At 37.4% G+C, this 13201-nt stretch overlaps 1 protein-coding gene across 1 annotated transcript; it reads left to right on the top strand.

Annotated features, from left to right (window-relative positions):
* The first annotated feature begins 206 nt into the window (after window positions 1–206).
* LOC121376493 lies at window positions 207–8192 on the top strand. The gene is made up of 4 exons (XM_041504378.1): window positions 207–372; window positions 1699–1859; window positions 5010–5230; window positions 7802–8192. Exons 1-4 carry the CDS (start codon window positions 279–281, stop codon window positions 7938–7940), a joined length of 615 nt encoding a protein of 204 aa, XP_041360312.1. The 5' UTR covers window positions 207–278; the 3' UTR covers window positions 7941–8192.
* Window positions 8193–13201: the final 5009 nt, after the last annotated feature.

The raw sequence follows: 13201 nt of genomic DNA, 5'->3' as shown, positions 1-13201 counted from the left end.
AAACATTTTGTTTTTATACACATACTGTATAAAAACAAGTCGTACAAGCGGATCAGACCCTCGATACGCAATACCCTCTACAGATGGGGTTATTCCGGCTGTAAGTTAACAGTTCAAGTTTGTTTCCGGATTTGACCAAATTCTGCGTCTTTGCTCTTTCCCGCTGGTTCACAACTTCCGTTGATACATTTTATAAACTGACGTCTGCTTGTATTCGCAACTGTGACCAGCAAGTCGAGAAGGGGTAGGGGTAACTTGTTGCAAAACATAACTGCATAATGAAGTTTGTACTAGCTATCCTAGCATGTCTTTTAGGGGTTTCCAAGGCGTGGTTACTTGGTAGAGATCTACCAACTGTCCAAGCAACTGGAGGCAAGTACACATATTATGATGTAGTAGTTTAGTAATCATTAACAACAGTTACTAATCATTAACTCACTGACCTGGTTAGAGGGTCCAGACAGCTAGTGAGTGTGCCCAGGATAGCGTGTTTTAACCTTAAATGGATATGAGTTGAAATTTTATTAACTAGTGTTTTACTTCACATTTAAGAATAGCAGATTTTTTAGGTGATATGAAACTTAAAATAATATAAATAATGTAATTCAGACATATTCTCATTTGAGAGATGTTTGGAACGGGGAGAGATCATAGATATAAAACATTACTAATACTGAAACCAAATAGCCATGAAAATAAGGCCTGATGTGTGTTATTCTGTTACGTTTTAAAATCTCAGTCAACAATGACTCTTTAATTATTCTGTCTCTGTGGTAAAGCGCTCGGTCGGTTTAGAATCGATCCCCGATGGTGGTCCCATTGGATTATTCCTGTTCCAGCCACCACCGTGGTATGTGCTATCCTGTCTGTTGGATATAAAAGATCTCTTGCTACTAATAGAACAAATGTAGCGCATTGCATGTCAAAATTACCAAATGTTTAACATCCAGTAGCCGATGATTAATAAATCAATGTGCTCTAGTGATGTCGTTAAACAAAACAAACTTTAATTTTAACTGTCTCTTTAATGATTGAAGTGAATAATGTCTCTTTAATGATGTTGTCTCTTTAAGGATTGAAGTGGATAATGTTGCTTTAATGATTTTGTTTCTTTAATGATTGAAGTGGATAATGTCTATTCAATGATTGAAGTGGATAATGTCTCTTTAATGATATTGTCTCTTTAATGATTGAAGTGGATAATGTCTATTCAATGATTGAAGTGGATAATGTCTCTTTAATGATTTTGTCTCTTTAATGATTGAAGTGGATAATGTCTCTTTAATGATTGAAGTGGATAATGTCTCTTTAATGATTTTGTTTCTTTTATGATTGAAGTGGGTAAAGTCTCTTTAATGATTTTGTCTCTGTCTCTTTAATGATTGAAGTGGATAATGTCTCTTTAATGATTTTGTCTCTTTAATGATTGAAGTGGATAATGTCTTTTTAATGATTGAAGTGGATAATGTCTCTTTAATGATTGAAGTGGATAATGACTCTTTAATGATTGACGTGGATAATGTTTCTTTAACGATTTTGTCTTTTTAATCACTGAATTGAATAATGTCTCTTTAATGATTGAAGTTGATAATGTCTCTTTAATGATTGAAGTGGATAATGTCTCTTTAATGATTGAAGTTGATAATGTCTCTTTAATGATTGAAGTTGATAATGTCTCTTTAACGATTGTGTTTCCAGACGTGAACCCGACCTGCGAGTCGCACGGTCAGACGGGTATGTGTGAGTTCTACGAGTGTTTCGAGGACCGGTTCCCGTGTGGAGGACGCGGGTACATGCAGAAGTACGGACTGTTTTACTGCCACAACTTCGCCAGCTACTACGACTTGTTCACGCCTCAGGTAGACATAAGCAGACGCGGGTGCAAACTTTCTCTTTCTTAATATATGTTCCAGACCCTCCTATACACTTCATTCGCCATAACCCCCACCCAATCCCACCCACCCCCACCCAGCAAAGAACAGATTTCATAAATTAAACTATACCTGGAGTAATGAAAATGTCTGAATTTCAAAATGTAACTCATCATTCAGCTTTGAACTCATCTACTGAAATATCTTCATTAAATTAATGTGTTTTTATATTGAGATTTTGATTTGTTTTCACTGATGGGGGATCTCCAAAATAATTCTTCTTAAACAGTTGTACTGGAAAAGAAAAAAATCAAAGAGTATATATTTTGTACCATTACCAAAACAGCCAAGAACAGCGTGCTACAACCGTAAGTGGATATAAGCACGAACATAAATTGAAATAATAAGTAAATAATAGGTAAACTAAGTTTGAATTTTTAACTACACCACTATGGCACATTGATTTATTAATCATTGGCTATTGGATGTCAAATAGTTGGTAATTCTGATATATAGTTTTAGAGAAAACCCGCTACATTTCCTCCATTAGCAGCAAGGGATATTTTATGTGCTCTTCCCCACAGACAGGATAGCACATTCTACGATATTTGATATACCGGTTGCGGGCCACTAGTGGGAACGGAAAATTATATGTAATGAAATAATAACGCATCAAGCTAGAACATCGATGTTATTTTTTAAACTATCAGTGACAAAACATAGAAACCATTCAGTTATTAATAACAGTTATTTTAATGGTTATTGGTAATGTCGTTTCAGTGGTAAATCAGATTTCCTTTTCTTTTTTTAATATACTGAACTCCACTGAGAACGCACCAACCAATGTTCAGTTGTTATAACTGACTCATATCTGAGGTTGCTATGAAGCACTCAGTTACCTAGCCCGAATACTATGACGGTAAGACAGCTAGACGGACATTTGGACAGTTATCACGCTCTTTAATCGTCAGAGACCAGTCTTTATTACTAAGTATATAAAATTTAGTGAAATATCTTAAAATATCAGTGAAATAAAAGTGTTACCAGTCACTCAGTGACGATAAGACATTTTAAAGTGAAAATTTTACTATTTTACTCTAAAATGTGGTCACTGTAGAAAGTGTTATCTTCACTGTAAGAAAGCCGGAACTATTTTGCTGCTGTCATTTTAAAAATAAAGATAAAATGCCAAAAGTTATGTAATAAATAGAAAATTTCATGGTTTTTTTTATCAACTATGATTTATATCTCATCTCGTGAAATCTACAATCATATTACACTCGTCGCGCAAGCGCGACTCGTGAGATATGATTGCAAATATCACTCGATAAGATATAAATGATATTTGACATAAAAAAAAATCCATGAAATATCCTCTATATATCAGTATTGCACAGCCACTGCCTACCAAATGGTAGTCAAAGATTCCTACTCTAATAAAACAACAATACTATGTTTCACGTTAAATACATGTACCTTTATGCCCCAGTCACACTGATAGATACGACAACTTACGACAATTTACGATCGTCTGTGACTGCGCATCGCGGACAATCGTGCGACAAGTCATCAGTGGTCGTGGATGGTCTTGGGTGGTGGCACGTCCGAAATCAGTCGCAGCGAGGTTTTCGAACATGTTCAAAAACCTGGCTGCGACCGATTTGGTCGTATCTTGTCGTAGAAGGTCGGCGGTGCTCGTACGATGGTCTTGCCACAGGTATTGAGCGGTCTTACGCTGTCGCGGGTGATCTAGCGACTGTCCAGTCTCACGATTGCTCGCGCGACTTGTCGGGGTACTGTGCGACCGTCACACCATCGTCCCGTGATTATGAATGACCGTCGCACGACGATGTGTGACTAGTTGTGCGCCTAGTCGCGTATTGTCGCACACTGTCGTGCGACGGTCGTACAATGAGTCGTCACTTGTCTCGGCCTCGGCAGGGGAAGTGGCAGGGGCCTTGCAGGTCTTTCCCTTTCCCTTGGATTTGTCACTGGTCTTCTTGCCTCGAGGACCCATCTTCAATCTTCAGTATTGGCTTGATATGATCGCTTCGGAGATGCTGTGAGAACTGATGACTCTGTCTGGTGGAGCGCCGTAGTTATAGTCGCTTGACAATCGCGCGACCAGCTGTGATCGGTTTCGACCGGTCGCAAGCTGCCACGACGCGTCGCACAACTAGTAGTGGGTAGTCGTGCGACTGGTCGTTGACAATCGTAGGTAGTCGTGGGTGATCGTAAGACGCACGTGCGACCAGTCGTGCGATTAGTCTGCGACAAGTCGCATAGTCTGACCGCAACCCATCGATCACAGAAAACAAGCCCACGACCACCGAGGTCGTGGACAATCGCAGCGTAAGTGTGATTGGGGGCATTCATAATTTTCGAGCTCCCAAAAAAAAGTCACATATTAATCACTAATACACACACTACAGAAAGAAACCCGTCAGCAAATACGTATTTAACCGGAACATTATTGAAAGGGGATTAGATAGTGTGCTAACTGTCCAAATATCCGTCTAGCTCTCTTACCGCCAGAGTATCATATTTTATACCATTAGCTAAAAATTCATTTAAAAATAAAAAATAATTTGAAGTAACATAACTAGTGAGCGACACACTATACGCCAGGGTCAGAATATGACTAATCAATGCGTCTGGCATAGGCGTCTGAAGCAGTGGATTGGGCAGAGGGGTGCATTGGTCCACAAACTGAAAATTGTGCAAATGCCCATACACACACGCGTGCGCGACATCAAGGCGACTTGATGTATAAGGTCCTCATACCCATGTGCTGGCAACATCTGACACCTGTCTGGTATTTGTAACATCTAGTAAACTAGTCTGTGAGTGGCAGTCCTCTGAGCGGCGCAGGAAAGATGCATTGTCCAGTAAAGTATCTCTTCGGGAGTGGCTGTCCATGTATTGAGGAGGCATTACATAAAACTTCATGGAAACTATTTTGCCAAAATGACTGTGCAGAGATACGTTCTTGATTGTGGATAACGATCTATATTATTTTAAAGTTTAGAATTATAGTCCGTATATTTTATAAAGAGTAAAGAAAAATAGTGCGTATATTGTGTAACATCTTATAATGTTAAATGCTATTTTATAATTACTGCATATATTTTATTTTAGGGAAAACGATGGATAAATGAAACATCCCAGTGTTTAACACAGAAACTGATGACGAAGTACACACAATCTTCTGTCAACTGTCACGCGCTGTCCCATTTTGCGTTTGACTCCTGGGACGAGTGTTATGTCGAAGCCGGTATCTGTGACATATATTGGCCGAACGCTGAACTCTTCCGACAGATTTACGCTGTTCGTCACCTCTTTGATACACAGGCCACAAAGTATGTAGTTTCCGTGATAGATTTTCTTTCTTTTTTACATAACCAAATATCAGAAGAAGAAAAACACCAGTGAATTCAAGTTTACTTAGCCTAACTTAACTCACCAATTAAAATCACGATTACTTAGGTCTACTACACTCATTTACATACCCATATCACCAAGTGCTCTGGCTCTGCATAGGCTAAGGTTAACTTGATTCAATGCCTGACATTATATCCCAAGTTGGGTCACGTGACGAATATTCCTGTTTGGTATCTTGTCCAAAGAAAACGAAGAGTCACACATTTGAAAACTGAAAACGTTTAGGGTGTAAATACGAAATGTCCTTTGCCATAAAAAAAAAATCGGTTGTGTTTTACCATAGCAATGTCTGTTATGCAAAGTGAATAATATAATTTCCATTAATGTCTCCTTTTTAGACTATTTTGGAGTTTTTCATGCTTGTAAACAATATCTTAAGAATTTTAATTTGAAGACTGAACGCACCATTATACTCCAGTTTTACGTAAACTGCTTTCTGTGAAGAAAGGCACAAAACCATATTATTATGTTTTGAAATCATCAGTGATTGGTAATAAGGATAAAATAAAATGGGAAATTCAATTTGGAACTGAACTCAAGTGGTCTAACATTTTTATAAAACCTTTTAAAACGACTCTTGAAACTAAGCTCCGATGGTTCCAATACAGAATATTAAATAGAATATTAACAACCAACACCTTTTTATATAGAATAAACATAGAAAATGATGATAAATGTACATTTTGGTTTGGACAAAGGGAAACTTTGTCACATCTGTTTTGGAAGTGTAAAATTGTTAACAAATTTTGATCAAAGTTCATGCAGTGTATTAAGTCAAATTGTAATCATGCAAATAAGATTGATATCTCTGAAGAACTGATTATTCTCGGCGTTAAAAATATGTAACAACAGATGCAGCATTTGATTTGTTATTGTTATTTGCAAAATTTCACATTTCTAAATGCAAAGTACAAAAAGCAAAACTTAACTTTACACATTTAAAAAAAAGAAATCCAATGTAGATATACAATAGAACAATCAGTCTACCGACAAACAAATAGCCAAATAGCCGTCACTTGTTTAAAAATAAATGTATATCGTCACTTGTTTAAAAATAAATGTATATTGTATTTTCCACTTTTTAATAGAATGTCCAATTAATTATTCTCTTCGGGCTGAATTTGCTCTTTTACATACGACTGCTTGCTCTTAGTAACAGGAGACCGAGGAAGTGTAATATTAAAGGGACACACCCTAGTTACAGTTATTTGTTAACCATTACGGCGTTGTTTTTCGCTATTAAACCCCATTTTTCACAAATAAAATTGCATTTTACTTACATTTTATTATTTAGAATACACATTTCCATTCACCTGGAGTGCTTTTTGGTAATCCTGATGTTTGTAAAACCACGAAATGCATTTTTTTCATTTTTTCACAAGACGTGTTGTCGAGAAAAAACCGTTAAGCAAGCGAGGTCCAATCTATTTTTAGAGGGGATATTTCCATTTCAATGTCACAGACGTTGGTATATCACGTGATCGTTATCATTTTGGTTCGATTTGTTTTCTCGTGCACGGTTCGCGCAATCAACATCCGATTTGTTGTTGTTCATTTGTGAGATTTTTCTTCACAGTTCGTGAACATTTTCAGTAACAATAAAGTTCAGACAAGTAAGTGTCTCAATACAAAACGTTACAAATCCTTAAAACCAATAATTTTGCTAAGTCTTACGATATCTGGAGAGGGGATACAACCAGGACAGAACAGTTGGAACATGTCCAGGAGAGGTGAAACGAACGCACCCCAAGTCTGTGAAATTTGTCGTGACGTAGGCATTGTTGTGCTTCGAGCAAGATCTACCGGTGACATCAGAATACTAACTTTCAAAATTATTTCAAGCAATTGGGACATGGGGATTCCCATGGTATTTATCGATATTAAACCTGCTTTTTCACTCCATTTGATAAAAACGTGATCTAAGTGTGTTACAGGTTTGTAGATTAACCAAATTATAATTTATTTTCGCTAGATGGAACTAGGGTGTGCGGCTTTAACAGTTTGTGTGAGTGTGTATCAAAAACAAAATTAGGAATGATGAATGCTAAAAAAATCCCCTACCTTTCCCTTTTTTTAATTCAAAAGTTATATATATATATATATATATACATGTACATTGCTACTAATGGAAAAATGTAGGTTTCCTCTCTAAGACTATGTCAAAATATCCAAATGTTTCACACCCAATAGCCAATGATTAATAAATAAATATGCTCTATATATATATATATATATTTGTGTGTGTGTGTGTCTGTGTGTGTGTGTGTGTGTGTGTGTGTGTGTGTCTTCGGAGGGCTCTTACTGTTTGTTATCTTGAGCTCCTGGTCTTGTTGACCACTTGCCCCCTGTGTTCATTCTGGACAGTCGGTAGGCCTTTGTAATGGTAGAGAATTAACCATTATTTGGGGAACATAGTCATTTAGTAGAGAAGAGGGGGCAGATGTATCAAGTGTTTTAACTACATTGATTATACTTTTTTGTTTCCATAGAATCTGGCGAACAATGTTTCAAATAGCCATAGGCTGTGGGAATCGAAGACTTGAGGAGGAGGGCGGTGTTTCTGGTGTGCTTGATCAGATACGTGATGTGGGCAGTCGCATCACCGATTTCTTTGGACTGAAGAAATGAGCTGTACAAAAACAGAACTCCAGCGTGTGGCGGCCTTTGTAAAATCGGGAACGCTTCGACGTTTTATATTATCACAGACACTTCAGGAAACCGATTCTTGTTGTCGATCACAAGACTTGTTTTGGCGCATTAATGTGATTATCACATGGTAGCGAATACTAGTTACCATCGTACATACACAGAAAACAAACCACTCAAAACAAACCATTCACCTCAGTATTATATATTTTTGAATAAAGTTATTAAAACACCTGTCATATTGCTGTGAAATCATTAAATACAACTGAACAACGATCGTTTCACATTAGTACTATCTATTCAAAAGAGTAAGGACTTTATTGTGGTTTAATTTTTTATTAAATCCAATAACTTGTGTTATTAACCTGATATTATTTTTTTATCCCTTTTGGTTTTGTGTGTGTGTGTGTGTGTGTGTGTGTGTGTGTGTGTGTGTATGCGTGTGAGGGGGATGTTTTATATTACATACAATATTCATAAGTTCATTCTTGTGGTGTTATATATAATATAAACATGTCATTTTTGTTATTCTTGGGGAACCAAAAAAAATGTTCAGTCAAATTGTTAGCGAACGTTAGCATTGCCGGCTGTCGTTGAATGCATGTTTGATCTGAGTTTAGTCAGTGAAGCAGAGAAACTGTCATCAGACTGCTTTATGCACTTCATACGTTATTTCATTTCACGTTAAACTGAATCACTATATCTGGAAACGCACAAATCATAAACATGCTAACGTTGGCGTCTGAACGAAGATCTAGTGTAGCTTATTTCATCAGCGATATGGGTCTCTAGGGTACGGAACTGACCATATCATGACACATCATGTGTTAATAACCCCAAAGGGTAGCTCATTTACATTTCTCTGTAAAGATATTTTGTCGCGTAGGAAAGTCAAAAGAATAAGTTTATTAGCAGCCTCGGGAATAGATGGGTTTTATTTCAAGTGTTCATTCCACACGTTGGACGGTAATGTGCAATAAAAAGGAAATAAATGCGTGAGATCGAATCCTATAAACACTGTATTTGAAAAAGGTTATGATGCTGTCGAAATAATGGTCTTCAGAGTTCATTGCAATACAGCATGTGTTTCTTCTCTGGTATAAAATAGTTCATTGTTCTGTCAACTGGGTGAAAATGAAACAGGAACAAAACTGAGGATTTATTGATTGTCTATTGATTAATTTAAAAAACCTATTGTCGACTTGTTGCGTTTAAAGGTTGTCATGACTGACTGTCTGTGGGGGCGAAACGTAGCCCAATGGTAAAGCGCTCGTCTGATGCACGGTCGGTCTACTGTCGATCTCAATCTGTTGGCCCATTCATGATTGTACACTACGACTGATATATCAAAGGCTGTGGTATGTGTTATCTTGCCTGGGATGGTGCATATTAAATAGTCCTTGCTACTAATGGAAAAATGTAGGTTTCCTCTCTAAGACTATGTCAAAATATCCAAATGTTTCACACCCAATAGCCAATGATTAATAAATAAATATGCTCTATATATATATATATATATATTTGTGTGTGTGTGTGTGTGTGTGTGTGTGTGTGTGTGTGTGTGTGTGTGTGTGTGTCTTCGGAGGGCTCTTACTGTTTGTTATCTTGAGCTCCTGGTCTTGTTGACCACTTACCCCCTGTGTTCATTCTGGACAGTCGGTAGGCCTTTGTAATGGTAGAGAATTAACCATTATTTGGGGAACATAGTCATTTAGTAGAGAAGAGGGGGCAGATGTATCAAGTGTTTTAACTACATTGATTATACTTTTTTGTTTCCATAGAATCTGGCGAACAATGTTTCAAATAGCCATAGGCTGTGGGAATCGAAGACTTGAGGAGGAGGGCGGTGTTTCCGGTGTGCTTGATCAGATACGTGATGTGGGCAGTCGCATCACCGATTTCTTTGGACTGAAGAAATGAGCTGTACAAAAACAGAACTCCAGCGTGTGGCGGCCTTTGTAAAATCGGGAACGCTTCGACGTTTTATATTATCACAGACACTTCAGGAAACCGATTCTTGTTGTCGATCACAAGACTTGTTTTGGCGCATTAATGTGATTATCACATGGTAGCGAATACTAGTTACCATCGTACATACACAGAAAACAAACCACTCAAAACAAACCATTCACCCCAGTATTATATATTTTTGAATAAAGTTATTAAAACACCTGTCATATTGCTGTGAAATCATTAAATACAACTGAACAACGATCGTTTCACATTAGTACTATCTATTCAAAAGAGTAAGGACTTTATTGTGGTTTAATTTTTTATTAAATCCAATAACTTGTGTTATTAACCTGATATTATTTTTTTATCCCTTTTGGTTTTGTGTGTGTGTGTGTGTGTGTGTGTGTGTGTGTGTGTGTGTGTATGCGTGTGAGGGGGATGTTTTATATTACATACAATATTCATAAGTTCATTCTTGTGGTGTTATATATAATATAAACATGTCATTTTTGTTATTCTTGGGGAACCAAAAAAGTGTTCAGTCAAATTGTTAGCGAACGTTAGCATTGCCGGCTGTCGTTGAATGCATGTTTGATCTGAGTTTAGTCAGTGAAGCAGAGAAACTGTCATCAGACTGCTTTATGCACTTCATACGTTATTTCATTTCACGTTAAACTGAATCACTATATCTGGAAACGCACAAATCATAAACATGCTAACGTTGGCGTCTGAACGAAGATCTAGAGTAGCTTATTTCATCAGCGATATGGGTCTCTAGGGTACGGAACTGACCATATCATGACACATCATGTGTTAATAACCCCAAAGGGTAGCTCATTTACATTTCTCTGTAAAGATATTTTGTCGCGTAGGAAAGTCAAAAGAATAAGTTTATTAGCAGCCTCGGGAATAGATGGGTTTTATTTCAAGTGTTCATTCCACACGTTGGACGGTAATGTGCAATAAAAAGGAAATAAATGCGTGAGATCGAATCCTATAAACACTGTATTTGAAAAAGGTTATGATGCTGTCGAAATAATGGTCTTCAGAGTTCATTGCAATACAGCATGTGTTTCTTCTCTGGTATAAAATAGTTCATTGTTCTGTCAACTGGGTGAAAATGAAACAGGAACAAAACTGAGGATTTATTGATTGTCTATTGATTAATTTAAAAAACCTATTGTCGACTTGTTGCGTTTAAAGGTTGTCATGACTGACTGTCTGTGGGGGCGAAACGTAGCCCAATGGTAAAGCGCTCGTCTGATGCACGGTCGGTCTACTGTCGATCTCAATCTGTTGGCCCATTCATGATTGTACACTACGACTGATATATCAAAGGCTGTGGTATGTGTTATCTTGCCTGGGATGGTGCATATTAAATAGTCCTTGCTACTAATGGAAAAATGTAGGTTTCCTCTCTAAGACTATGTCAAAATATCCAAATGTTTCACACCCAATAGCCAATGATTAATAAATAAATATGCTCTATATATATATATATATATATTTGTGTGTGTGTGTGTGTGTGTGTGTGTGTGTGTGTGTGTGTGTGTGTGTGTGTGTCTTCGGAGGGCTCTTACTGTTTGTTATCTTGAGCTCCTGGTCTTGTTGACCACTTACCCCCTGTGTTCATTCTGGACAGTCGGTAGGCCTTTGTAATGGTAGAGAATTAACCATTATTTGGGGAACATAGTCATTTAGTAGAGAAGAGGGGGCAGATGTATCAAGTGTTTTAACTACATTGATTATACTTTTTTGTTTCCATAGAATCTGGCGAACAATGTTTCAAATAGCCATAGGCTGTGGGAATCGAAGACTTGAGGAGGAGGGCGGTGTTTCCGGTGTGCTTGATCAGATACGTGATGTGGGCAGTCGCATCACCGATTTCTTTGGACTGAAGAAATGAGCTGTACAAAAACAGAACTCCAGCGTGTGGCGGCCTTTGTAAAATCGGGAACGCTTCGACGTTTTATATTATCACAGACACTTCAGGAAACCGATTCTTGTTGTCGATCACAAGACTTGTTTTGGCGCATTAATGTGATTATCACATGGTAGCGAATACTAGTTACCATCGTACATACACAGAAAACAAACCACTCAAAACAAACCATTCACCCCAGTATTATATATTTTTGAATAAAGTTATTAAAACACCTGTTTCACATTAGTACTATCTATTCAAAAGAGTAAGGACTTTATTGTGGTTTAATTTTTTATTAAATCCAATAACTTGTGTTATTAACCTGATATTATTTTTTTATCCCTTTTGGTTTTGTGTGTGTGTGTGTGTGTGTGTGTGTGTGTGTGTGTGTGTATGCGTGTGAGGGGGATGTTTTATATTACATACAATATTCATAAGTTCATTCTTGTGGTGTTATATATAATATAAACATGTCATTTTTGTTATTCTTGGGGAACCAAAAAAATGTTCAGTCAAATTGTTAGCGAACGTTAGCATTGCCGGCTGTCGTTGAATGCATGTTTGATCTGAGTTTAGTCAGTGAAGCAGAGAAACTGTCATCAGACTGCTTTATGCACTTCATACGTTATTTCATTTCACGTTAAACTGAATCACTATATCTGGAAACGCACAAATCATAAACATGCTAACGTTGGCGTCTGAACGAAGATCTAGAGTAGCTTATTTCATCAGCGATATGGGTCTCTAGGGTACGGAACTGACCATATCATGACACATCATGTGTTAATAACCCCAAAGGGTAGCTCATTTACATTTCTCTGTAAAGATATTTTGTCGCGTAGGAAAGTCAAAAGAATAAGTTTATTAGCAGCCTCGGGAATAGATGGGTTTATTTCAAGTGTTCATTCCACACGTTGGACGGTAATGTGCAATAAAAAGGAAATAAATGCGTGAGATCGAATCCTATAAACACTGTATTTGAAAAAGGTTATGATGCTGTCGAAATAATGGTCTTCAGAGTTCATTGCAATACAGCATGTGTTTCTTCTCTGGTATAAAATAGTTCATTGTTCTGTCAACTGGGTGAAAATGAAACAGGAACAAAACTGAGGATTTATTGATTGTCTATTGATTAATTTAAAAAACCTATTGTCGACTTGTTGCGTTTAAAGGTTGTCATGACTGACTGTCTGTGGGGGCGAAACGTAGCCCAATGGTAAAGCGCTCGTCTGATGCACGGTCGGTCTACTGTCGATCTCAATCTGTTGGCCCATTCATGATTGTACACTACGACTGATATATCAAAGGCTGTGGTATGTGTTATCTTGCCTGGGATGGTGCATATTAAATAGTCCTTGCTACTAAT

Source organism: Gigantopelta aegis, chromosome 6, assembly GCF_016097555.1.
Source record: "Gigantopelta aegis isolate Gae_Host chromosome 6, Gae_host_genome, whole genome shotgun sequence".
Classification (NCBI taxonomy): Eukaryota; Metazoa; Mollusca; class Gastropoda; order Neomphalida; family Peltospiridae; genus Gigantopelta; species Gigantopelta aegis.
The sequence above is the reverse complement of the archived record's forward strand: the minus strand, read 5'-3'. Positions and strand labels throughout refer to the sequence as shown.